This window comes from Rattus rattus, chromosome 4, assembly GCF_011064425.1.
Source record: "Rattus rattus isolate New Zealand chromosome 4, Rrattus_CSIRO_v1, whole genome shotgun sequence".
In the NCBI taxonomy this organism is placed as follows: domain Eukaryota; kingdom Metazoa; phylum Chordata; class Mammalia; order Rodentia; family Muridae; genus Rattus; species Rattus rattus.
In genome coordinates, this window is record NC_046157.1 from 112589990 (window position 1) to 112617527 (window position 27538).

At 47.6% G+C, this 27538-nt stretch overlaps 1 protein-coding gene across 1 annotated transcript in view; it reads left to right on the top strand.

Annotated features, from left to right (window-relative positions):
- Fer1l5 (fer-1 like family member 5) overlaps nucleotides 1-27538 on the top strand; it is a 52077-nt gene that overhangs the window by 1168 nt on the left and 23371 nt on the right. Inside the window, exons 2-19 of the mRNA XM_032900919.1 lie at nucleotides 420-472; nucleotides 1279-1370; nucleotides 1908-2016; nucleotides 3403-3457; nucleotides 4299-4402; nucleotides 4646-4774; nucleotides 5706-5768; nucleotides 6805-6855; nucleotides 9593-9623; nucleotides 11622-11737; nucleotides 12069-12189; nucleotides 12856-12908; nucleotides 14206-14274; nucleotides 16092-16135; nucleotides 16223-16305; nucleotides 16398-16492; nucleotides 17622-17753; nucleotides 19215-19392. Coding sequence (XP_032756810.1) covers nucleotides 420-472; nucleotides 1279-1370; nucleotides 1908-2016; nucleotides 3403-3457; nucleotides 4299-4402; nucleotides 4646-4774; nucleotides 5706-5768; nucleotides 6805-6855; nucleotides 9593-9623; nucleotides 11622-11737; nucleotides 12069-12189; nucleotides 12856-12908; nucleotides 14206-14274; nucleotides 16092-16135; nucleotides 16223-16305; nucleotides 16398-16492; nucleotides 17622-17753; nucleotides 19215-19392 — 1578 coding nt within the window. The remainder of the gene's footprint in view (nucleotides 1-419; nucleotides 473-1278; nucleotides 1371-1907; nucleotides 2017-3402; nucleotides 3458-4298; nucleotides 4403-4645; nucleotides 4775-5705; nucleotides 5769-6804; nucleotides 6856-9592; nucleotides 9624-11621; nucleotides 11738-12068; nucleotides 12190-12855; nucleotides 12909-14205; nucleotides 14275-16091; nucleotides 16136-16222; nucleotides 16306-16397; nucleotides 16493-17621; nucleotides 17754-19214; nucleotides 19393-27538) is intronic.

The window sequence follows — 27538 nt, forward strand, 5'->3', positions numbered from 1 at the left end:
ACAGTGTACTTGTATACATTAAATAAATAAATAAATCTTAAAAAACAAAAAACAAAACTGTTCCAACTTGATGTGCCAGGGCAGGTGGTACCTAGGGGGGCTTGCTTCCCTTCCCTGAGGGGAAGGGGAGGGAGTAATGAGAGAAAGGGGGCTTAATGGGGGGAGGGGTTTATGAGAGTGGGGACTAGGAGGAGGGGGGCTGCAATCAAGATGTAAAGTAAATTGATGAATGAAAGAAAGAAAAGAAAATAGGGTCATCTATCACACCAGTCAGTAAGTTTGAAATACCTGAAAAAGAAACCATAGACACTATGTTAAGGTGCCAACGTAGGATACACTACCTCCCTTGACCCCATTCAGACCCAGACACCAAAATACTTTCCCTGACTTATACCAGGCCCCGCTTGGTGTCTTTACAGAGATGAAGAAAAGAACTCGTGTGGAGGAAGGAAACGACCCCATATGGAATGAGGTAGACACACTGTGGCAATCCTGGAGGAGGAATGAACACCTCGGAGAGCAAAGGGACAGGGCTAGGCACTGACCAGGTGCCAGGGGTCTAAAGAGCTCCAGGAAGTCTCACCCAAGTTTCTTAAGACTGAGGCAACCTAACCAATGTTAGCCTCTAATCTGACAGGGCTGCAGAAGTCCACAGCTGTTCTTGATCTCTTTCTCTCTTTGTCTCTGTCTCTGTCTCTCTGTCTCTGTCTCTCTCTCTCTCTCTCCCCCTCCCCCTTCCTCTCACCCTCTGGAGACACACCACAGCGTGGTCCATCCACTACACTAATCCATCGACACCACTCTGACAGACCTAGAATCCTGAAGCACAGACAAGGCTCCTTGTGCAGCATCATCTTTTCTTTTGGTCACTCATATTGTCTCACCTGACAGTCACTCAACTCCTAGCATGCCCAGGAAGCTTCAGCACAGGAGCACAAGTGGGATGTCCCACACGTGGAACAAGGTAGCAAGTGCACTCTCCTTAGGAAAGTAGACATAACAGAAACTCCTAAGGTCTAGCACATCCTACACTTCCCCTCACTTCCTAGAAGGGTGGATGATGAGGAGGAGGTAAGGTGCCTAGCTTGGTGTCCCACACTCCTAATCCCAGCCCTCCTGCAACTGAGGTAGGAAGGTCACTGAGCTCCAGGCTAACCTGGCCTTCCTAGTGAGTTCCAGGCCAGCCAGGAAACATCATAAGGCCCTGTCTCAAAACACCCAACTTAAAAATAAAAGAAAATAGAGATGGGAAATGCTGGTTTCTTTCTGCCCCCACAGACCCTAATCTGGCACCTCTGGAACCAGCCGCTGGGAAATGACTCCTTCCTGAAGGTCATACTTCAGGATTCAGGCTTTAAAAAGAAAGAAAGGTAAAGCAGAGAGAGATAGGGGGAGCCTGACTCCCTGACCAAACCTCACATGGGGGGCCAGCAACCCTGCCACACAGCTAAGGAAAATTGGAGGGTGGTATTAAAGGAGAACCAAGAGGTGAAGATGGCGTCAACTTGGGTACTGGCAGCAGCTCTGTCTTGAAGCCATAGTTCTTGAATATCTACCTAATCCTCTATCAAAGCCCAATTCTAGTATCCAACCCAGACTAACATCCCCTCAGGAGTGAAGCCACAGCACACACCACGGGCCTTTCCCAGCACATAGAATCTGATGGGTCCATCTTGGCCAGGTGCCCACCATCCTTGATCCAATGACGGAGTTTTTTGGGATTTCCCTAGCAGCTTCCCATAGAGTGTGGAGAGACCCTATCCCCACCGGTCTCTGTGGATGCTCTGCTCACCTGGATTCTTTAGGCTGTGTGTGTGGGGGTGATCATCCCCAGGACACAGTCTGGGGCACAGGAGGAGCCCTCTACCCTGCCTGGGGATCTCACACCTACCCCTTGCCTCCCCCAGGTTCATTGGCCTGGCCACTGTACTGCTCAAGCAACTGGTGCAAAGACCAAACGAAGTCTTTTATGTGAAGAACCTGACCCTGCTCAACCATTCCATGAACCCCACTGATGTGAGTCAGGCACCAGGCAGCCCAGGCAGGAGGAATACGAGCTGCTGGTGTAGCTGAACTTCTCGCTCCAGGAGCACCCAAGTGCTCCCCCACAAAGGAGTCCTTTGCACCCTGGGAGGGCCCATCACACTGCTGTCATCACCTGGTTCCCTTCACGCCATCCAGCTAGACACTGGGATTCCAGACTGGATGTTGGTGGGCAGAGAGGAATGGGGAAAGCTTTGTGGGAGAGAAAAGAGAAGGCTTCAGTGTGCCCCGACTAAAGGCTGCTGCTCTGGGGAGAGCAAAGACAGGCTCACCCAAACAACTGGTTTGAAATTCATATTTGGCTTTTCTCTGTGGAACCTATGAGATGGAAGCCTAGCAACCTGAGTTCAACCCCAGGCCCCACATTGGCGTGAGGATACTGGCTTCTACAAGCTATCCTCTGACCTCCACACTTGCACCTTGACACAAACTTGCCCCCCTCACCTTACACAACATAAATAAGTAGGTCATCTGCCATCTCACTGTTTATCACACCCTGGCCATTGGGGGATGACAGCCACTGTGTGGCTCCTTGGCTTGTTATTAGAGATGGCAAACTGACTTCCTAGAGTCTGGCATGGGGCAGGCTGGCCTCCTGGGCTGCTTTCTGTAGTTAACAGATTGGTCTTCTGGACTGGTGGCCACAGTGAGAATCCTGTTAGAGATGGTGTGGTCACCACCCATGTATACAGCCAGTCTCTCAGAAGGACATGAGTTTGTCCACTGGTCAGGAGAGGCAGGTCCCTCCTTGGTGGTGCAAGGGGGAGGTGTAGACAAAGCTGGAACCAGAGGCAAAGGGGCTCGTGGTGTGTGCTGCTGAGACTTATTTCTAGTCATTCAAACAGGTGGTGGGTATTCTGTGGGCAATCCTGAGGGATGGTCTGAAGATGGTGGGTAGGTGGGTGAGGTGTTTTTGAAGGAAGGATGTCAGTTAGGAGGTACTGATAGGAGTTTTCCTCAATCAGGAGACATTAAAATTGCCATGGGTGGACACCCTAGTTTAGTTAGCACCATGGTTCAGGACTGGTCCTGAGACATGGTCCCGTCTCCTCAGCAGCCTCTTGGGTCTTCTGCCATTGATATCAGTATAATTCAGTTATCTTCCAAGTCCCTTTCATGGTAACCCATTACTATCACTTCACCTCTGTGGCTGAAAACACACACACGCATGCACACACACACACACACACACACACACACACACACAGATGCACAAACACGTACACGCCCACATGCGCAGTATATAGCCCTGTCCCGTGGGAGGAGGGGTCATGAACCCAGCCAGAGGAGAAAGGCTGGTGTTATAACCTATTAAGGGTTTCAAGATGTGGCTTCCAAATCCTTGCCTTTGCTTTGCAGTGTACCATCACCCTACAGGTGGCCCAAATAGATGACCAGGGTACCAAGATGACAGGTATGTCTTTTCCTAGGGCATTACCAAGCGTATCTGAATAAGCCCTTTGGAACCTTTGAGACCCAGTTCTTAAGGTCCACCGAAAGACTATGGTCAGTTAGGGGTCCCTGGAGGTTTTATGGACCTAATGGTCAGATCATCTTCCATCTGGCTAATGCCACTGTTGTAGTTTGATTTCTATTTCTATGGTAAACACTACGACCAAAAGCAAGTTGGGGAAGAAAGAGTTAATTTCACCTTATAGTTCACAGTCCACCATAATGAGAAGTCAGGGCAGGAGCTCACAGTGAGAACCTAGAGGTAGAAACTGAAGCACAGACTGTGGATGAGTGCTGCTTACTGACTTGCTCTCCTCAGTTTGCTCAGACAACCCAGGACCACCTGCCCATGGGTGAAACCAATGGAGTAGGCTGGACCCTCCTACAGCAATTGTTAAGGGAAAATTCCCCCATAGACTTGCTCATGGGTAAACTGATGGGGAGAACCTCTCAATTAAGGTTCTTTCTTCCCAGATGACTCTAGGTTTGTGTTAAGTTGACCAAACACTAGCCAGCAGAGACATCCATGTCTCTGTCTCTAGTTCTCATCTCTGGACGTAAGACTTCTCTCAGTAGGGCCAGAAAGACACATGGATGGCCATTTCCAAGAGCCCCATGAATGGAGAGCGGGGTCCAAGGGTCCCTTACTGCTTAGAATGAGGCAGCCCATGAGCTTGTTCATGGAAAGACATACTCTATTGGGGTCAGGTTTTTAGTCAGGAGTAGGTCATGGAGGGCAGAGTGATTAAAAGGGGAAAGGCTTGAAAGCCTTCTAAACTGTCCACCCTGGATTTTTTCCTTAGGCCATGGGGAGCTCCTGGACTCAACTGTAAATGAGGTGACCCAGAAGAATCAAATGGTCCCTGGCTTCCCCACGCACCTGGCTTCCAAGCCTCAGCACTTTCAGGTGAGAGGCTAGAAAAGGGGACTGGAGAGATGGCTCAGAGGGTCTGTATGGTAGCTGACCAGACCCTTGATAACCCAAGCCTGTTCCTTAACATTCAGCCCCTTCCAGCCTCCTTCCGTAGGACCTCTCCATCTGTAGTACCTGGCATGTTGTTCCTCAAAAGGTTTGCTCATGAGAGAAGGGTCCCTTGGGAAGAGAGAAATCCACGATTCCATGGACATCTCTTGGGTGCCCCCTCTGTAGGTTCGGATGAAGGTGTTTGAAGCCCGGCAGCTCCTGGGTAACAACATCAAGCCTGTAGTAAAGATAAACATCGCGGGCAAGCAGCATCTCACTCGGATCCAGATGGGAAACAACCCTTTCTTCAATGAGGTAGCCTGAACAAGCCACGTAGGGCAGGGGAGCCAGCCAGAAGCTGGGCATTCCCTGGAAGCAACTGGCAAGCTTGCTTCCTAAGTAGACTGTCTATAAGGTACAAACATTTATTGAGCACCTACTATACACCAAGTATCACGCCCAGTGTCAGAAAAATAGGGTGGGTTGATTCCGAGAATTCTGCATTTTGGGGAGCTAGTGCTCTGATAGCAACCCAGCATGTGAACCCACAAACGAGTCCAGGGCAGAGCAGACAGGTCCGGAGAGCACTGTTAGAGGGACTATGGAAGGAAACCCCAGCTTACACATCTCTTCACTGCTGAGCCCCATAGCACGGTGTCAGGGACACAGAAGGTGCTGGGCAAATGCTTGTGAGATTAGTTGGTGAGTCGATAAACGAAGACAGAAGCCACGAGGACCAGGTGCTGGGGCAGTGGAGAAGGCCTAGGGAAGGCTACAAAAACTATAAGGAAAGAATTTCCCGGAAGATAGAGAGGACAGAGAGGTAATTCAAAGACTTGGAAGCAAGAAGCAGATTTGAATTGTTTTAATGCCAAACTGTAGCTGAAGGGGGTGTCTGGGAGTGTGCAGTGCAGATGAGGGTCCCACCACAGATGGCACTTGACAGCCATGGAGGACTTAAGTCTGAGGGTGACAAGGAGAGTCCTACAGTTAGGTTCTCTATTCGGTTCTCTAGAAAGGCCTTGGGGGAAAGATGCTTCCAGGAGCCTAGGAATCCTTTGGTTCTGGGGAGTCTGTGGGTGGTCATAAGCAGAAAGAGTAGGCACGTAGTGAAGGAGAGGGGGAGGCTGGAGCAGCAGCAGAAGCGCATTATTCCAAAGCTTCAAGTGTACCAGGTCCTTGGATAAAAGGACTTCCTCGGAGTGGAAGAAACCGCCTACCCCGCCCCCGATTCTCTCTGCTCCAGATATTCTTCCAGAACTTCCATGAGGTTCCTGCAAAGTTCTTTGAGGAGAACATCTTAATCGAGGTAAGGGATCGAACCGGCCTCTAGCTAAACAGGACCATTTTCCTGTCCTACCTCAGTATCAGAAAACACTCTGAGCTGGAGTCACTTGTCTGGATGTCTCCAAGGCAGCATCTCCAACACTTTCGTTCCCCTGTGGTCCAAACACCTCTTTTGTTCATTCATTCATTCATACATTCATTCATTCAACCAGGATTATTCAAGATTGCCAGTTGACAGGTCCCGAGCTACACGCTTGGGTGAACAGGGAAGCCAAATTCTCTTGTCACCAGAGTGACATACCCCAGTCCCCCAACAAGAGGGATCCAGCAACAATGGTGACTTTACGTTCATCCAGTGCCTTCTGGGTGGGTGTCCAGCTCACGGCTGAGGGGAACTAGGACGCTTCCCCGTAGACCATTTTCTTGTTCTTGGGCACAGAACACAGTGGAAACGACCAGAACGGTGTGCACTAAAAGGAGTCTATGGCAACAGCTTACTTTGGGACAAGTGAATTGATCTCTCTGATCAATATCCTCATCAATGAGATTAAATTTAAAAGTGTGACCCTCACAAGGTTCCTCTGAGAACTACCTAAGAAAAATGACACGCAACTGCTCCATTAGGAAGCTCTTGGGGCTGGAGAGATGGCTCAGTGGTTAAGAGCATGAACTGCTCTTCCAGAGGTCCTGAGTTCAAATCCCAGCAACCACATGGTGGCTCACAACCACCTGTAATGGGATCTGATGTCCTCTTCTGCTGTGTCTGAAGACAGCGACAGTGTACCTATATATAATAAATAAAATCTTTAAAAAAAAAAAAAAGGAAGCTCTCAGTGAGGGGGTGTAGTGGCCCACACCTGAGACCCCAGAGTTCCAGAGGTGGGGGGCAGGAGTGTCTGTAATCCAGGGTGATTTTTGGCTACACAGTGATTTTGAGGCCAGCCTTGGCTACATGAGACACCCCCCCATGCCCCAGCTATATCCTTGCTGTTGCCCCTGCAGAGGGTAGGTATAATTGGCATTGTGACTGATAAGATCTTTCTGGAAACTCCCTGCAGGTGGTGGACTCTGCTGCATCGAGATCTAAAGCAGAGATCGGGAGATTCCAGGTGAGCCCTAATGAAGGAGGAGGCTGGGAAAACTGTTCTGGAAACCCACTCTGGGCTCCAGGATCCCATCCTGGGAAAAGGACTTGGCATTTCACACAGATCCACATGTGGATCTCAGCTGTCGGATGCTAATAGCGGTAGCAACGATCCTGACACTGGGCCCAGCCTGAGGGAGCTGTGAGAATTGACGTGTGTCAGGTTCAGATAAGGATTGTTGCCCACTGTCGTGTACTGTGGACACTGGGCGAGCCTCGGCTTCCGTTCATGGACCCCGAAGGTCACCCCAAGGGCCAAAGAACTCCAGAAAGAGATCGATGGGGGGGTAGGGGGTTGGGGGGATATTTTATGACATAGCCCAAACTGGCCAAGAACTCACTATGTAGTTCAGGCTGGCCTCAAACACACTGCCATCCTCCTGCCTCAGCATTAACTTTAAATGTTTTTATTTTTAAAGATGAAGGGTTTTATTTATTTTTTTCATTTTGTGTATGTTTGTGTGTGTGTGTGTGTGTGTGTGTGTGTTTGTGTGTGCTTGCATGCATCTAACTTTTATACAAGCTCTAGGGATTAAGCTGCAGCCCTTGTTTAATAAGTACTTACCCACTAAGCCATCTCTCAAATCTCCAGAATTTTTTATATTATTTATTATTTGTGTGCACACATGTGCGTACATGCATGTGCTACAGTATAAAAGTCATGGTGCATGTGTGAGGTGAAAGGACAATTTTTGGGAGGTTGGTTCTTTCTATCGTTAGATCAGGGGATGGAATCCAGCATTTGGGCTTACAGCACCTTTACATGCTAAGCCATCTTGCCAGTCCAGTTTCTGTGGAAACAAATGGAAGGACCCCAGTGTAGCTAAATGATGTGTTTCCATGGCCAAAAGTCACAAGTTTCTGTTTCTATGGTCTAGGAGTGGGGAGGTAGCTCAGAACTAAAGGACTTGCTTGGCATGCAGTGTCCTAGTTCAGTCTTCTACACTAGGGGTAGGGGAGAGAAGAAAAGCCATTTTAGTAAAGTTCAATGTATCTGGGTTTTCATGGGTTGTACATTTTGTGTGTGTGTGTGTGTGTCTGTATGCCATCTGTTTTGTGTGCAATCTGTTTTGTGTGCATGTGTGTGCATGTGTGTGCATGTGTGTGTGTGTGTGCATGTGTGTGAGTGTTTGTGTGTATGTGGTGTGTGTGTTCATTGTGTGTGTGTATGTGTGTGCATGTGTATGTATGTATGTGTCTCTCTCTCTCTGTGTGTGTGTGTGTGTATGTGTGTGGTGTGAGTGTGCATGCATACATGTGTATGTTGCTAGGGATTGAACCCGGTGCATTGTATATGTGTGTTGGCTGGGAATATGTTCTAGTCTAGCTTATACTTTTTGCTTGTTTTTTTAAAGATTTATTTAATTTATGTATGTGAGTACACTGTAGCATCTTCAGACACATCAGAAGAGGGCATCGGCTCCCATTACAGATGGTTGTGAGCCACCATGTGGTTGCTGGGAATTGAACTCAGGATCTCTGGAAGAGCAGTCAGTGCTCTTAACTGCTGAGCTATCGCTCCAGTCCACTTTTTGCTTGTTTTTATTTGTGTGTGTGTGTGTGTGTGTGTGTGTGTGTGTGTGTGTGTGTGTGTGTGTGTGTGTGTTAAACTTTTGCTTATCTAATACAAGCCATTGAGTGAATTTGAAAGCAGGTCTGTTATGCAGTCTCTCTATTGATCAGTGGAACCTGGGCACTGGCTCTATTCACACTGCTTCTTCTCCTGTAGCATCTCCCTCAGCCTAGGCTAATTACCTCTCCCAGGAGGAGAAAGGAAAGCCACCTATGGTCTCTACCAGAGACCACTCAATCATCCTTATCCCAGCATAGAGCTGCCCTTCGCCCCCCAGGGAAAGGGGAAAGTTAGTGTATATTCTAGATATTTGCAGCACAGGCTTCCTCACTGACTGGCTGTTAAGTCTCGAAAGCCATCTTTCAAACTCAGTAGCCTCTTCTATATCAGGGACTACCACTTTTTTCTACAGGTTTTAGACTAATTTGACGCTCCAGCACTGCTCTAGTGTGGCCACTGGGTTAGTTGGAATTGCAGATATCTTGCCTTTTGTTTGTGCTGCCTGACTTTCCCTTGCTAGACCAGATACCAGTAATATTCAGCATGGAATGAGAAAGGGCTTATTTTGACTTTCAGTTACAGATGTTAGTCCCGTTGCTTTGGGCCTGAGGTGGCACATGTATTAAAAAAGAGTACAGCTGAGCAAATGGGAAGACAGTAAACAGGGAAGAATGGGTTTCCCAAAATCTCCCTCAAAACAATGCTGATCAGTAACCCACAAACCTCCCACTCAGCCCCAACTCCTAAAGGCTCCACCATCGGGGTTTGGGATTTAGCTCAGCGGTAGAGTGCTTGCCTAGCAATCGCAAGGCCCTGGGTTCGGTCCCCAGCTCTGAAAAAAAGAAAAGAAAAAAAAAAAAAGGCTCCACCATCTCCACATGGCCAAGGTGGGGACCAAACCTTTACTGCATGGTGCTTTGTGAGGTCGGGGGCATTTAAAGTCCAAGCTTACTGGGCACAGTAGCCGATGCCTTTAATCCCAGCATAGGGAGATGGATCTCTTGTGAATTCAAAGCCAACCTGGTCTATGTTGTAGGATCCAGGGTAGCCAGAGCTATATAGTGAAAACCTGTCTAGAAACAAGAACAAAAGCTATAACTAATCTTCATTTTACTCTTATCTTTTTCAGATAGACATTGGATTTATCTACCATTCCCCAGGTAGGTGACAAATATTGCAAGCATTCGAGCCTTGTGGGAAAAAGTAGGCCAGGAGTCAAAAATCCCTCAGAATCCTCAGAAAATGGGGAGAAGATATCACAAAGTATCCATCTGCTTGAAAATATTTACTTTATGGTAAAGTTTATCATAACATGTACTAATAGCATCTTTCTCTGAAAAGCTCAACACATTTGGGGGTCGGGGGAGTCAAATGCTCAATTCGTGTTGAACTCTAAGGTAGATTTCTAATGTGTGAAGCCAGTAACATCTTTGTTGTTTTTCAGATTAGTTGTGTTGTTTTTCTTGAGGCTGGATCTTACTATGTAGCCAAGGCTAGCCTGGAACTCATGAACCAAACTCTGAGTTCTAAGATCACAGACAAATGTTCCATACCATGCCCTTTTTAAGCATACTATTTTAATAGGTAGACAGACAGACAGACAGACATAAGTTAATTAAATGAGTTGACATTTTTACAACACACACATAACACTTGCTGAATATTTTCTCACCCACCCTCTTATCTCTCTTCCACCCTTGTCTACCCTGCCCCTCCCTGTCTTAGTCAGGGTTTCTATTGCTTCGATGAAACACCATGGCCAAAAAGTTGGGAAGGGAAGGGTTTATTCAGCTTACACTTCTACATTGCTGTTCATCACCGAACGAAGTCAGGACAGGAATTCAAACAGGGCAGGAACCTGGAGGCAGGAGCTGATGCAGAGACCAGGGAGGGTGCTGCTTACTGCCTTGCTCACCCTGCTCTCTTATAGAACCCTAGACCACCAGCCCAGGGATGGCCACCACCCACAATGTGCTGGGCCCTCCCCATTGATCACTAAATGAGAAAATGCCTTACAGCTGGATCTCATGGAGGCATCTCCTCAACGGAGGCTCCTTCCTCTCTGATGTCTCTAGATTGTGTCATGTTGACACAAAACCAGCCAGGACACATCCCTATAAATTTTTCTCGTATTCATATGTCTATTTTGTTTTGCGATCCACTGAGTTTAAGCAGGGCCTTCTGTGTGACCACAGGTTTAGAGTTATCCATTAGAGCCTGATGGGCTCAATGGTGAATGCTCAACTAAAGGCAGTGACTCCATATGGCCTAGAGTTTATCAACAGCCACTGGTTCAGCAGCAACAGAAAGGGGGCCATGAGCTCCTCCTCCATCTGTGACTGACTGTTAATAGGGCCAGCCTTCCACGGGCTCAGAGCTGGTAATCACTGCCACTGCGAGTTCACGATCATAATGTCGTGCCCGGTGGATGGCAGTTCTCAGCCCACCTCCCTATCCTCAGTCTCTTCCTACCTCTCTTCCACAAGATTTCTTGACTTTTCAAGAGAACAATAGAGGAGCGGGGTGTCTTGTTTAAGGCTGAGCCCTCTCTGATATTTTGACTTTGGTTTTTGTTTTTTTTTTTTCTTTTTCTTTTTTTTTTTTTGAGACAAGATCTCAAGACCCAGGCTGGCCTCCCTCTTGCTGTCACTTCTTCGTATTGAGAATGTTCAGTATCTTCTCTGTCGTTTTGAAACACACAATTATTGTCAACCACCATCGCTTTGCTGTAGTGATCCCATCCCTTCCTATCCCACTGCATCCTGTGCCCACTAACATCCTCTCTCTGCTCCCCTTCTTCCTCTCCAGCCCAGCTCTGGTACCCACGAGTCTATAAGAGACTGAGATTGTAGTGGGGAACTGTACCATGAGCTGGCCATGACACGCATACCCGGTTGGCACTGGGTCTGGGGGGGTGGAGAGGTGCTTGTCGCCATATGTCTGGCATCAGGTCAGGGAGCAAAGAGGGTCCTTCTTTCCCAGACGCACTTGCAGACTTGTGCAGTCGTAGAGAGGACTTTTGTTCTCTATCATTGGATGAGAGCCTGTGCATGCCCTATTTTCCCGGGAAACAAAGTCTGTTTAAGGAGAGACAGACAAACAGATTGGAGGGTCTCACAGACAGATTGGAGGGTCTCACATTGGCTCTGTCTCCTCAGATCACACACTTCAAAGGAAATGGTTAGGCCTCTGCCAGCGAAATAAGACCATCAGTGGAATCAGAGGCTACTTGAAAGTGACCATCTGCGCGCTCGGTGTGGGGGATGAGGCACCGGTGAGGCTACCACCTCCTTCCCAATCCCCAGTAATATTTCTTATGTGGCTACTTCCCTGAGGACCTCTGAGCCTTCCAAGCGGCCGTTGGCCCATACCACCTTTGTTCGGTGCATCATAAAGGGGCTGTCCAGGGGCTAGGGATTTAGCTCAGTGGTAGAGCGCTTGCCTAGCAAGCACAAGGCCCTGGGTTCGGTCCCCAGCTCCGAAAAAAAAAAAATAAATAAAGGGGCAGTCCACTCTCTGTGCATCAAGTGGAAAGTCAGGAAAGTCAAAAGCTGTGCCTTCCCTGCCTATGAGCCTGACCCTGTCCTACTCTCTGGCATCTGCAGGTAGATCAAAAGCTGCCCTATGAGGATGACAGCCAGGTCAAGATCTTCAAGTCAACACAAGTTCCAGTCAGCCTGGCTTACTTACAGTTCTTCATCTACTGTGCAGAGGACCTCCACTTCAGTTAGAGTCTGTGGGAAGGCAGGGGGGAGCTCCACGATTCCCTGTGACAGGCACCTCAGATCCGTGCCAGATTCTCCCTCTCTCTCTCCCCCCCCCTCTCCTTTTAAATATCAATTTAAGATTTGGAATGGGGGATGGGAGGCACTGAAATTCACAAGTGTTTCTTTTCTCAGCTTTTTTGAGACAGGATTTCAGTTTGTAGCCCTGGCTGTCTTGAAACTTGCTTTGTAGACCAGGCTGGCTTTGAACTTAGAGATCTGCTTCCCTCTGCCTCCCACCTGTTGGGATTAAAAGCGTGCACCATCACTGCCAGGCATATAATTCCCACAGATCCATTTTCAAGACTCCAAGCCATTTACTTGGTTTTGGTGTCTAGGTGCAGATATGAGCTTTTCTACAACATCCTGACTGCACACATGCATGTATAAACGCACGAGAGCGCACACATACCACACACATGCACACAGAAAGGGGGAGAGAGAGAGAGAGAGAGAGAGAGAGAGAGAGAGAGAGAGATAACATACCCTGGAACCATTGTGTAAAAGCTGGGGGGGCATGGCAGGGGCAGATTAAAAGTTGTTCAGTTCCCCCGTTTCCTCTTCCTGACCCCCTCCCCCACAAAAAAGATGCATCTGTCTTAGAAGTCTTTTTAACCCCCTGTCCTAGGGAACCCTCAGTCGGCCACTCCTGCGTTGGAGGTTGAACTAACTGGGGACAAGGTAGGTACAGAAAGGGTGTGAGACTAGAAAAAGTAGCACCTAAGAAAAAGCACTGCATAGGAGAGTGGGAGGAGGAAGGCAGAACCAAGGCCAGCCTGGGCTACATATATAGAGTTCCAGGCCAGCCTGGGCTACATAGTGATACTCCATCTCAATAAAATACAATACACATAAAATATGTGCTAGGCATATGATATGTAGTACATGCCTGTAGCCCCCAGACTTTGGAGGGAGAGAGAGGAGGACCAGGAGCTGGAGGCTAGCCTTGGCTATATAAGACCTGCCTCATTTTTAAAAGGGAGGGGGAGGGGCTGCCACCAGCCATGTTCTTTGGCCATTTTTTCTGTTGAACTTGATCTAACAAATCCTTGGTAATATGCCTCATGGAGCAGAGCTGGCAGTCCTATCTGGGAGGTGGGAAGATCGCTGCCAATGCCAGGTTAGAGCCTGGAAAATATTGAGTTCTAGGCTAGTCAGGGCTACTTAGTGGAACCCTGCCTCAAAACAAAACAAAGTTAGGGCTGGCTTGGAAGTTACACATCCTGGCTACTCTTCCAGGATGGTGGCTCACAACCATCTGTGACTCCAGTTCCAGCACTAACACCCTTTTCTGACCTACTCTGACACCAAGCATCATGGGATGCACAGACATCCATGCAGGCAAAACAACCACAAGTAAGGTAGAAGAACACCGCCTGTCTTAGCTAAGCTTTTACTGCTTGGACAGACACCATGACCAAGGCAAGTCTTGTAAGGATAACATTTAATTGGGGCTGGCTTACAGGGTCAGAGGTTCAGTCCATAATCATCAAGGTGGGAACATGGCAGCATCCAGGCAGGCATGGTACAGGAGGAGCTGAGTTCTATGTCTTCATCTGAGGGCTGCTAGTGAAGACTGACTTCCAGGAGCTAGAATGAGGGTTTTAGCCACACCGACAGGGACACACGTACTCCAACAGCTACACCTTCTAATAGTGCCACTCCCTGGGCCAAGCATATACAAACCATCACACCCCCCCAAAAAAAAGCCCACATTCCTAGCATGTGTAAAGCTGTGGGTTTTCGGTCCCCAACACTGCTATAAAAAGGTATGGAGACAATCCCTTTAAGATAGTGAAGAGAATGAAGCTGGGCCTCGAGAAATCATTGTCTGAGGATAACTGTAGGCCAAGGGTTAGGAATTAGCTCATTCATCTAGGCACTGCAGGAAGTGGACTGGACAGGGAGGTGGGAAGGGAAGGCCAGTAGCAGGAGGAAGGGACAGGCTAGCACTGACTGACCCTCTGGATGTTCTCAGCTCAGGACATATCCAAAGAGCCAGTCCGACAGCCCCATATGGAACCAAATCCTCACCTTCCAGATTCAGGTATGGCTGCCCAATCATGCTCACCCTCCCATTCCTTGCACTCCAAAGGGAAATTCTGGTGTTGGTATGGATGAAGGCTAGGGTGAACTGGGCACAGCAGAAGAGGCTCTGCCTGGTAGGAAACACGAGGAAGCCCAGGGCAGGCTACTCAGTCCAGTAGAGAACAGTAAGGCCATACAACGGAAGTCTGGAGATTTAGGTATATCCTTTCACCCACATGAAGAAAGAAGTTGGGATGGGGTGGAGACATGGCTTAATGGTCAAGGATACCACAAGAAGAGCTACAGAGCCAAGTAACCTGGTCCCACAGACTCACAGAGACCGAACTACCAACCAAAGAGCATGTGTAGACTGCACCTAGGCCCTGTACACATATATAAAGAGGAACAGCTTGGTCTTCATGTGGGTCCCTGTCTTAAGCTATATATTCCTGCACAAACATCATGACCAAGAAGCAAGTTGGGGAGGAAAGGGTTTATTCAGCTTACACTTCCACTATGCTGTTCATCACCAAAGGAAGTCAGGACTGGAATTAACGCAGGTCAGGAAGCAGCAGTTGATGTAGAGGTCATGGAGGGATGTTACTGCCTTGCTTTCCCAGGCTTGCTCAGCTTGCTTTCTTATAAAACCCAAGACCACCAGCCCAGGAACGGCACCACCCACCATGGGCTGGGTCCTCCCTCCTTGATTGCTAATTGAGAAAATGCCTTACAGCTGGGTTTCATGAAGACATTTCCACAACTGAGGCTCCTTTTTCTGTGATAACTCCAGCTTGTGTCAAGTTGACACACAAAACTAGCCAGTTCAGTCCCCCAACAATTGGGGGTGGAGGCTATCTCTGACTCAGACTCTGTTGCCTGCCTTTGGATCCCTTTCTCCTAGCTAGGCTGCTTTGTGTGGCCTCCATGGGAGAGGATGCATTTAGTCCTGATGAGACTTGATGTGCCAGGGTGGGTTGGTACCTGGGGTAGAGGGGCTCTCCTCCTCAGAGAAGGGGAGGGGGAGGTAGAAAAGAGAGGTGGGAGGGTGGAACTGGGAGGAGAGGAGGGAGACCACATTGGGATATAAAGTGAATAAGTAAATTAATGAGGGAGAAAAAAGAGCACATGTTGCTCTTACAGAGGACCTGGGTTCAGTTCCAAGGTCACCCATGGCATTGTATATGTGTGGGGGAATGCATGTGCCAAGGACACAAAGAACAACTTGAGGGAATTGTCTGTACTAAGGGGTTGAGCTCAAGTCACTGGGCTTTCACACCAATCCCTTTTACCCACTGAGCCATCTCACCAGCCCCAGCCCTGGAATTTAAACTGCAGACAAGCTAATATCAAGAATACAAGACAGTCTGAGGTCCACATCATAAAAAAAATACAAGACAGAGTCTGGAGAGATAGCTCTGTCGTTAAGAACTCCGGTCCCTATTGCAGAGGACCCAAGTTTACTTCAAATACCTAAGTGGAGGCTCACAACAGCTGGTAACTTCAGTTCCAGGGCATCCAGTGCCCTCTTTAGACATACACGTGGTGCACTTACACAGACACAGGCAAACACTCGTCTATACAAAATAAATCTTACAAACCAAATGAATACGACACACTGTTACAGCATCCCACGTCCTTACCAGCAGCCCCTGAATGTGGGAAGCCTGGGAGCCCAAAAGTGCCCAAGCACCGTGATAAATTTGGCTTGTCTGTGATTGAATATGGACTGAGGCAGCCACTCCCAACTGCTTACAAGGTCCCCTGAGGACCATGGCCACACTAGTGTACCTTCACTCTCCTCTCCCTCCCCCCTCCCGCTCCCATCTCCCCTCGCAGCTGCCCTGCCTCTCTAGCTACATCAAATTCAGAGTCTTGGACTGGTGAGCAAATGGGTTACAGGCAGACCCATGTTCTGGGGAGGAAGAGGCAGAGATGGGCCGGGGCTCAGCCTGCAGCGTGTTTCCCAGCTCCAAAAGCAATTGCCCGGATGAGATTGGGTCTGCCAGCTTGTGCCTCAGTCAAATCTCGTCCACCGGAGAGGAGATCCAAGGCAAGCAATTCATGGGATCCCCTCCCTTCCTAGGATCCTTCCCTTTGCACCTGTCCCACCCAAGCCCCTGAGTGTGCTCTATCTCCTTCCAGGGATGTACTCTGGCTTCCTGCCCTGCTTTGGTCCCAGCTTCCTGACTCTCCGTGGGGGTGAAAAGCCCCGTTTCAGGACCACAGAGGAAGGCACTGTAAGCTTTTCCTGTCAGCTTGGGTGAGGGGTAGGGGGCAGTAGAGGTAAGGTTGACTGTAAGTGAAGCACCAGAGGATTAGCAATGTCCAGGGGGGACTCTGCCTGGCTTCTGTCCACCTCCTTCCAGAAGAGGATGGGCATGGGTATATAAACAGCCATGAATACAGGAGTCCTAAGCTGAGGTACCAGAAAGGAACAAATGGGATGCCTTATCTAGTCACTGAGGAACACTGAAGATGAGACCTTTGGTAGGTTTCCCACAGCTAGGAAAAAAAAAAAATACAGGGTCGTTCAACATTACTGATTTGTGCTGGAAACCCAACTCAAGCTGGCTTAATCAAGAAGGGAATGAGAGCATTTGGGAGGCTGATGCAGGAAGATCATGAGTTGAAGCCAGCTAGACTGCAAAGCAGTACCTTGTCTTTAAAAGGGGAAGCGGGGGGCTGGCAAGATGGACCAACCAGTAAAGATGCTTCTTGCCACCACACCTGTGACCTGCATCCAATCCTGGAACCCACATGGTGGAAGGAGAGAACCAACTCTGAGCAGTTGTCTTCTGATCCCCAATCTCGTGTCGTGGCACACCCCACGATATATAGAAGGGAAAGTGTGGGTCTGCTTGATAAGGCTGGAAGGGAGTTTGTGAGAGGAACTGTGACTGTCACAGTGTTGTCTCGTCCTCCTTGTCACCCCATGGCTCCTCAGCCTTTGTCTCCCACCAGTCAGCTCTTGCTGGGAATTTGCCCACAAGGCCAGGGGATCCCTCAGTTGGCCTTTTGTGGGGGCTTTTGTGTTCTTCTTGGATCAATTACTTTCAACACAGAGGGAGAGCATACATTGACCGGCCAGATAGGGAACCCTCACTCTGGTAAGAGGTTACCATTCCCTCCAAGCTCCAAACAAACATTCGGGTAATTCAAGTCCTTCCAGGTCAGCCAGAGCGAGCAAGAGGGGCACTCTTCTACACTGAAGCATCCTGGGAATCTTTAGCAGAGCTGTGGGTGGAGCCATCCCCAAGCAGACTGTCCGTGGATAGTCTTCCTTTGCTGTGTGGATTCCAGAGAGATCCGTTTACTCTTTTTTTTTTCTTTTTTTCCTGTCATCCCTTTCTCTCTCTGTTGCTCTAGTGCATCCTCGATGCTGTTAATAAGGATGGTTTAGCTTACCGTGGCCGAATCTTTGTAGAGATAGTCACCAAGATCAAGTCTCAGCAAGACTCTGTGATGAAGGACCTGTCTCAGGAAGTGATCAAGGTGGAGGTAATCACAGGAGACAGGTAACCCAGGGAAAAAAGGGTTTCTCTGCATTCCCCAGATCTACTGTTTGTGGAGAGGGGGGCACATTTCTGACACTGCAAGGGACACTGGTCACCAATCTGTTGGGAACATAAGGATGCTTGGTCAGTCTACTGGAGGGTTCCCCAAGCGTTTTCCAGGGCTTTCATGCTGAGCCAAATCCCTAGTGGTCAGGAACCCTGAGTGTCCAGAGACCCCTTGCAAAGAAGACAAAAGTGAGGCTGACTCCCACAAGCTCTGCCTATTTTTAGTCTTGGGAGATGGTGTGGTCAACAGTGTCTGCCACCAAGATGGGCTCCCTGAATGAAGAAAGGAATATGGGAGGTGACAGGTCCTATCTCTGGTATGGGCTTCTGAGACATATACATAGCTCAGCCTGGAACCTGCCAGCTACATAGGCAGTAAAAAGCACATCACAACTGAATCTGAGGTCTTGGAACAAAGGCCCAGGAAAAAGAGGACTGAATAGAGCTGAGACCCTGACATGGTACCACAACAGGAGAGGAGGGGGAGGCAAAGAAAGCAGAGATCTAGAGTGTGTGTGTGTGTGTGTGTGTGTGTGTGTGTAAGAGAGATACAGAGACGGACACAGAGAGAGGGAGAGGGGGGAGGATGGAGGGAGAGGGGGGGGGGGAGAGGGGGGAGGGGAGAGAGGAGAGAGGCAAGAGGCAGGGAAGGAGAAAGACAGACTGGAGAACCTGGTGGCTGTGGTAGCTCATGTCTGTAATCCTGTCACTCAGAAGGCTGAAACAAGAGAACCATCATAAACTCAATGCCAGCCTGGACTACACAACAAAAATGTCTTTTTAGAAAAGGAAAGAAAGAAAAGGAAGAAGGGAAGAGAGGAAGGGAGGGAGTGGGAGAAGGGGAAAGGAGGTAGGGGAAGGAGAGTAGAAGGGAAGGGAGGCAAAGGAGGGAGGGAACAGGGCAGATGTTAGCAATAGGAAGGAGCAGCTATTGTATGCAGGACCCAGGCAGGAACAGACATAATTAGGGGACAGTTGGTAGCTGAGGCTGTAGTAGAAAGGGGCAGCCTTTTTGTATAAGAGAGGATGACTTGAGAGTCACCAAGAACAGGGCTCGTGTGTGTGTGTGTGTGTGTGTGTGTGTGTGTGTGTGTGTGTGTGTGTGGTGTTGTTCTACTTCTCTTACCTCAGAGCCAAACCTGACTATGAAGAAGACCCTCCTGCCCAGCTTCAGAAAGGGAGGGAATGGGCCAGCTGGGTGGAGTGGAGCAGGTGACGGAGATCCTGGGAACAACTGCCCTTGATCAGCCAGTGCACAGTCTCAGGAATGGTCTGGTTCATCCTAAGCCAAGTACAGAACACTTGATCATGCTCTGTGATCAAGGGTGCCCTTCCTCTGCCTGTCAGGACAGCCTTACTCATCCTGTATGTACTGAGGTGTCTGTGGTTATCGATTTAGATGCAGCAGTATCGTCAGAAGTATGGGCTGTGCGTTGTCTTCCTCTCCTGTACCATGATGCCCAAATTTAAGGACCTGATTCAATTTGAGGTCAGCATGGGCCACTATGGAAACAAGATGGATCCAAACTACAAGCCTCTGGTGTCCACCACACAGCACAGCCCGGTGATATACGATGGTAACTGTCAGATTCAAGCAGAAACTGAAGTAGCCCATGTGTGTGTGAGGCTCTTCTAGGGGCATTGGCCCATAGAACATTTCCTGAACATTCCCAGTTGTTTTTACTAGGGTCTCACTATGTAGTCCAGGCTGCCCTTGATCTCATGATCCCCCTGCCTCAGGCTGCAAAGTGCTAGAATGATAGGCATGAGCAGCACATCTGGTCACTTGACACACATTCCACACAGGACAACGACGAAGTTCAGGATGGTAAAGTCACCTGCCAGACATTGCATAGCTAGGGGGTGGTGACCTCTAGAATAGAAAACCACCAGCCACCCGATTATCTACTGGTCCTCTCTCTACTCTCCATCCATCTCTCTGTTTAGTTTATTTCTGCGTGCAGTTGTCTGTGCACATGTGTGAGCTTCTGTGTGCATTTGTAGAGGCCAAAGGAGGATGTTGGATATCCTATTCTGTCACTCCATCTTACTCTTCTGTTACTGAACCTGGGGTAAGGCTGGTGGCCTTACCAGTACTTAGTAGTGCCCCTGTCTGCATCATGCATGGCACAGCCCCAACATGGCCACAACCTGCTCTTTAAACAGTATCAGAACTCAGGTCCTCATAGGTGTGCAGCAAGCTCTTCTTATCCATGGAGCCATCTCTCCAGGCCCCAATCCATTTATTGAGCCATTCAACTTTCATCTGTCCACTCTCCCAGACACCCCATCCACATCCATCCATCCATCCATCCATCCATCCATCCATCCATCCATCCATCCATCCATCTCCTCATCCATTGTGAACTAACCAGGAACCTTACCTGTCCACTACAGCCCCTGGGCCAACAGCATCAGCATGTTAAAAAGGCAGATTTTTGACCCACTCCACCTATAAATATCAAAAGAATCTAAGAAGAGAGCCCAGCGCACTGTGGGGGCCCACAGGTGATGTGGGTTCGTGTTAAGATTTGAAAGTTCCTGACTAGTCTCTCCTCCCCTTTGTCAGCTTCACATCTCAGCACCCCTCAGGGTGCTTTCTGTGGGCCCCACTTCCCTACCTACACTTTTAAATAAACGCTCTGTTGAGACGGAACTCCCATAACATATAATTTGCCCCTTTTGAAGCGTACAATCGCATGGATTTTAGGATATTCACAGTTATGCAACCGTTACTGCAGCCTGTTTTAGAATGCTTTCCTCTCTCCCCAAAGACACCCTAGGCCCATTAGCCCTCCTCCTTGCTCTCTCACCTTCACAGCTGTAGACAGCCACTAATCTACTTTAAGTCTCCATACATATTCCTTGTCTGACATATGGTCCTTTCTGACTAGCCGGCTTCTCCCATTTCACAAAATTCTGCTGTTTTTAGAGTGAGAAATATGTATGCAAAAAGCACTAAAGATGCATATGGACCATTTATAGAAGGGTAAAGTGACTTCTCACAAATTTATCACCCGGCTAATACGCAGAAGGCTGCCATGGCCTTAAAAGGTCCCTTCGTATGATTCCGTCTCTTAGGCTCGTCAACCTTTCTCTCTTGCTTTGACTGTCTGTGTACGGAAGCCAGGAGCAGCATGCTCTTCTGTTGTATTGGACAGGACTCCATCCATGCGTATGCATCTGCCTTCTGCCTTCTGCCCAACAGGACTTGGCTCTGGGTAGCTACATTTTGTTTCCATTCCTGAATGCATCCCACTGTGTGATCAGACCACAAATTATATAGTGTATATAGATAAGCTGGCTTGGTATAATAACTCTGTTGTAAGCATTCTCATACATGTCTTCTGGTCACAAGGACAGGGGTTCCTCTAAATTATATACCTAGGGGTGGGGGGGAGTCTCAGAGCAGAAGCGATTACACCAAATTACACTCCCAACGGCATGGGATGAGAATTCCTTTTGCTCTCTGTTCTCACCAGTACTTGATGCTGCCAGGGATTTAATATTGCCACGCTACTGGATGTGAGAAACCATCTCACGTGACTGCAATGTGCTCTTTCTCGCTATAGACAAAGGTTGAGCATGTGCGTATACAGGTCATCTTCCCTTACCCTCCCTCTAGCTTTTCCTCCAGTGTATAATCATTTGGCTCTATCTTTCTTAGTGGTTTATACATCTGTCAGATCTGTGTATCGTGCACTTATCACTCCCGTTAAAATACAGACTAGCCACCCCCTTTCTGTTTTGTTGTTTGAGATAGGGTTTCTAGAGGTCCAGGCTGGCCCCAAACTCATGATGTAACTGAGAATGGCCTTGAATTTCTGATCTTCCTTACTCTACTTACTTTCTTTCTTTCTTTCTTTCTTTCTTTCTTTCTTTCTTTCTTTCTTTCTAAGATTTAGTTATTTGCAAGACACTGTAGCTGTCTTCAGACACACCAGAAGAGGGCATCGGATCCCATTATAGATGGTTGTGAGCCACCATGTGGTTGCTAGGATTTGAACTCAGGACCTCTGGAAGAGCAGTCAGTGCTCTTAGTCACTGAGCCCCCTTACTCGACTTCCTGACTGCTAGATTCACATTCATGTGCCATAAGACCCACTTTATGTGGTACTGATGGCCAAACCTAGGGCTTCTAGAATGTGAGGTAGAGTTGGTACACGCCTAGGAGCTACACCCCTAGCCCTACACATATCTACTGAAAGGACTGTTTAAGTCTTTTGCTTATCACATTTTTTTTATTATGTCTGCTTATTGTGCGCGCCCATACACACACACACACACACACACACATGAATGTACATTTGTATAAGTGAAGTCAGAGACAACTTGGGGGAGTTGGTTCTGGGTCCTGGGGCTCAGGTTGTCAGGCTCAGTGGAAAGTGCCTTTATGAACAATGCATCTTAGAGGTCAGAGGTCCCTAGAGGTTTTTCTTATTATCTTGGGTTTTTTTTGGGGGGGGGTATGACTTTGAACTCAAGATCCTCCTGCCTAAGCCAGGTGCCAGATGGGAGAGCAGGTGTGCCACAGTTTGCACACATGCATGTGGAGAGGAGAGAACAGCTTTTGGGAGTTGGTTCTCCCTTTCACATTCCAGAAACTGAACTCAAATCATTAGGCTTGGTGCAAAGCGTCCTTACCCACAGGTCCTTCTCATTGGTCTTGACTTAGTTTCTGTATGTTGTGTGAGGGGAGGGGTTGAAATTCATTGTTTCTAGATAGACAGCCAACTCAACACTATTTGCTGAGAAACATTTGATTTCTGCATTGAATTACTTTGGCACCATACCTAAAGGTTAATTAGACATATATTGTGGTCTCTTTCTAAAATGTCTATCCTATCTCTCCCCCTTTTAAGGTTATTTTTATAGTTTTGTTTTTGTTTTTTGGGGGTTTTTTTTGTTTATTTAATTATGTGTCTGTGTCTATGAAACCAGAAGAGGGCATCAGGTCCCCTGTAGCTGGAGCTTCTGGCTGTTAAGAACCATCTGACATAGAATGGAACCAGGACAAGCAGGAGGCTCTCTTAACACTGAGCTGTTTCCCCTGCTCTGTCTGTCTCTGTCTGTCTGTCTGTATTGTTTGAGTTTTTGTTTGTTTTGAAGACAGGGTCTCTCTGTGTACCCCTGGCTGGCCTTGAACTCACAGAGATCCTCCTGCCTCTGCCTCCCAAGTGCATGCTCTACCACCACCACCCCCCTTTTTAATCTTTTGAAACGTCATTTTTTTTAAAATTTAGGTCAAATCCAATTTTTCCCCTATGGTGTCATATCTCAAGAACTTGGCCTTACCTTAGGATATAAAATTTTTTCTCCTATTTTTTTCCTTCAAAAATGTTTGGAGGGTTTGTGTATCTAGTTCGATGACTCATTTTGACTCAATCTGCACACACATTTTGTGGTGTCCACCTACTGTCTTAGTTAGGGTTTTACTGCTGTGAACAGACATCATGACCAAGGCAAGTTTTACAAAGGACAACATTTAATTGGGACTGGCTTACAGGTTCAGAGGTTCAGTCCATTATCAGGAAGGTGGGAGCATGGCAGTATCCAGGCAGGCTTGGTGCAGGAGGAGCTGAGAGTTCTACATCTTCATCTGAAGGCTGCTAGCAGAATACTGACTGGCAGGCAGCTAGGATGAGGTACTTAAAACCAGTGACTCCAAAAAGGCTACAACGTCTAATAGTGCCACTCCCTGGGCCAAGCATATACAAACCATGACATTTCACTCCCCAGCCCCTATAGGCTTGTATAAACATGAGAGTCTATGGGGGCCATATCTAGCCATAGCATAATAAAAATATATTTTTAGTCTAGTTTCCAGAGTCCCCATAGTCTATAGCAGTCTCAACAATGTTAAAAGTCCAAAGTTCGGGGCTGGGGATTTAGCTCAGTGGTAGAGCGCTTACCTAGGAAGCGCAAGGCCCTGGGTTCGGTCCCCAGCTCTGAAAAAAAAAACAAAAAAAAAAAAAAAAAAAAAAGTCCAAAGTTCAAAGTCTCTTCTAAGATCCATCCAATCACTTAACTGTAATCCCCCAAATCAAGACAGAAAACCAGGAGGGCAAACTCCAAACTCTGCATCTCCATGTCTGATGTCAAAGCAGTTTTCAGATCTCCAACTCCTTTTTCATGTTTGTTGACTGCAACAAACTTCTTTTTCTGGGCTGGTTCCACTCCCTGTTAGCAGCGCTCCTCAGGAGATATCCTATGGCCATGGCAACTCGAAAATCTTGGGGTCTCCAAGGCAACTTCAATGTTAAAGCTTCTTGCTTCAATGTCTGGGATCCACACATGATCTTCTGGGCTCCTTCATAGGGTTGGTGTCACTTCTCCAGCTCTGCCCTCTGTAGTACTCTAAGCTCAGGGTGATCCACTCCACTGCTGTAGCTGTTCTTGGGGATCATCCCATGGTACCGGCATCTCCAATCCACTGGAGTCTTCCGCTGCAACTAGGCTTCACCAGTAGCCTCTCATAGGCTCTCTTCATGGTGCCAAGCCTCACATCCTTTGCCTGACCCCATCAGTCCTAAGCCATCAATTGCAGCTGAGGCTGCACCTTCGCCAATGGCCTTCCATGGCCTCTCACAGTGCCCAGCCTCAGCTGCTCTTCATGGCCCCTTCATGCCTTCAAAACCTGTACCACCTGGGTGACTCTTACACATCACCAAGTACAGCTGCAGCAGGAGGTACAACCTTGGCTATCTCTGGAACACAACTTCTTTGTGCTCTCAGAAAACGCTTCCCAGATTACACCTCACTAATGCTGGTCTCTTCTTAATCACTGCTAATTCTTAGCTCCAGCTAACCAGCATCGATTGTGCCAGTAGTCGATTTTATTCTGGACTCTAAAGTCAGAGCCACATGGGCGAAGCTGCTGTGCTCTGCTGTTTGTAGGAGCTGGAACATGGCCCCCTTGTTCTATTTCATTATCATTAGCTTCCTCCTTTCCAATTCCTTCACGGCCTAAGCTGGCTGCCTTGGCTCTGTAGACTAACCTTGAACTCAGAGATCTGTATGCCTGTCTTTTGGGATTAAAGGTGTGTGCCAAATCCCTGGATTTAAGCTTTTTCTTCACCTAAAACTTGTTCTGTCCCAGGATGACCTCGAACCCAGAGATCTGCTTGGCTTTATCTCCATGGCGGTGTGTACCACCGTGCCTGGATCTACATTTAGCTGGATAGGGTCTTGCCCCAAAGTCCCACTCCCTTAATCTGCACTCTCCTAGAGCATAGGATTCAGCTCCATTCTGCTTCCCGGAGCCCCTTTAATACTTAAACCATATATTTTATATTTTTCCTTTCTCGGCTTGCTCCTTTTCACTAAAATGCTCTTCGTAAGAGTGGATTTTAATAACCACACGACAGAATTTACACCAGGCTGTTTTGAGACTTCCTTTTTCAAAGCAATTAATCTAAACCTCTTCACCTTAGCCTCAGGCAGACTCTTTGGCCAATGGCAAAGCAGTCACATTCTTCACCAAAATACCACAAAAATAGTTTCTAAGCCACATACTGAAATTCTTTTCTAGTAAAACCTCTTGGGCTGGGTCTGCCCAGTTCAAATCACTCTCAGTAATAAAGTCTTCCACATTCTATATTCCTACTAGGATAGCCCATTAAGCCCCACTTAAGACATTCCATGGCGTCCCAAATCCACATTCTTCCAAACGAAAGCATGGTGAGGCTTATCGAAGCGATACCCCAGTCCAACTTTTGTCAGGCAGCCAGGATGAGGGACTTAAAGCCCATACACCCACAGTGATGTACCTACTCCAACAGGGCCACACCTTCTAGTAGTGCCACTTCCTGGGCCAAATGTATACAAACCACGATATTTACTGTCTGTTTACAGCACTGTCCTTACCTTGACTGACTAGCTTTATGTTCTGAGGTAAAGAACTCTTCTGTGCCTTCTTCTGGGGCTGCCACAAATGGGGTTCCCAATTCCCCTTGGTTCTCTTCTAGTTAACGTTTTCTCCCCGGCCCCCTTTTCCCCATTAATTTACTTGTTTATTCACTTTCCATCCCAATCGCAGTCCCTCCTCACACAGCCCACCCCTACCCCCCTTTGACTCTGTCTTTCCATTTCATTTTGGTCACTTGAGAAATTCTTATGCCTCAGTGAATTGTCTAAGTAAGTAAATGTCACTCTGGGGCTTCCCAAAGTTGTCTTTCTCAGGTGTTTTTGTTTTCTCTTGGCTGTTTGCCGAGCTCACGTTTCATCCTCAGAGCCCTGCTTCCTTGGGGAGTGAACTTTTTTCCCAGACCTCCTCCCAGCAAGCCTTGTTTCCTGCTGTGGCTCTTGCTTTCGGTTGTCTTTGCTCCTCAGGGCTTCCATGGAAGCCAGATTGCTTTTGCAGTCCTTATGTGTATTTTGAGTCTATAGGTTATCTCTGTCTCCCCGATTGCTGGAAATGGACTTATTTCCCATCTCGTTGCATTTGGAAGTTCTCCAAGAACAGCAGAAGAAAGTTGGCATCTTGGATCCTGGGCTCCTACTCAGAACCTAAGTTGTGGACCTCTTTTTATTGATTGTGAAGCCCATTCATGCCCCTATTTTTAAGTCTCTTGTCCATATCTTTCATACTGGCTCTCTCCAGGCTACATCTGGAAACTTCTAGATCCTTTCAGAAAGGCCTGTCCGTGCCCGCCTTCCGCCACTTTGTTCTTCTCAGCGGCATGTTCGACGGCCACACACTCTGCACTGCAAACGCTGGCTTTGTCCTTTTTGTCCTCACTGTTTTTCTCTGTGCACATGATACAAATGGCAAACTGTATTCTTAACAATTAAAAATACTTGTAGTTAGCACAAGTTCAACACCAGCCATAGCCCTAGGACAGAAAGACAGCGGGTGGCTTCCTCTACCATCCTGTTGAGCAGGGCAGTGCTATTTTTCAATTTGTTTTTTAAAGTAAAAATCTGATTCAAGAATAACATACTCTTGGAAAAACCACACAAAGCACAGAGCTCAGTGACCAATCCTGGGGTAAGCACACCAAACAATAGCACTCAGATGACAAAGGTGATGGAATATGGACACCCTAGTGGCCTGTGCCCGTACCCACCAAGGGCCACTGTACTCCTAACCTCCATCTCCTCCTCCCATATTAAAGAACATGTATTACACATATTTTTTTGAAAGGCTTTACCTTCTTCACCAGTTTGCAAAATGTGGCCGCAGATCAACATATCCTTGGATATAGCTGAAACTTATGTTCACTGCCGTGTACTTAGTATTCTGCTGTGTGAATATAGTCAGCCATGTGTAAGCATGTAGACAACCAGATTAAACTAACCGGGCATCAAAAACACTAAAACAAACCAGGTGTCGTAGTGCAGGCCTTTGGTCCCAACATGTTGGAGGCAAACAATTCAGGTGAATTGTTTGAGGCCAGACTGGTCTCCATAGAGCGTTCTGGGACAGCCAGGGCTATGTAGCGAGATCCTGTAGACCAGATAGATAGATAGATAGATAGATAGATAGATAGATAGATAGATAGATAGATAGATAAATAGGTAGATAGATAGATAAGAGATAGATAGATAGATAGATAGATAGATAGATAGAAGAGAGATAGAGAGATAGAGAGATAGAACGAACCAGCAATGTATACACAAGTATTACAATGTATGTATACCATGTATAATTATAATGTATACATAAGAAACATTACCTGAGACAAATAAATTGAAAAATACCAAAACAAGAGCTGGTCCGGC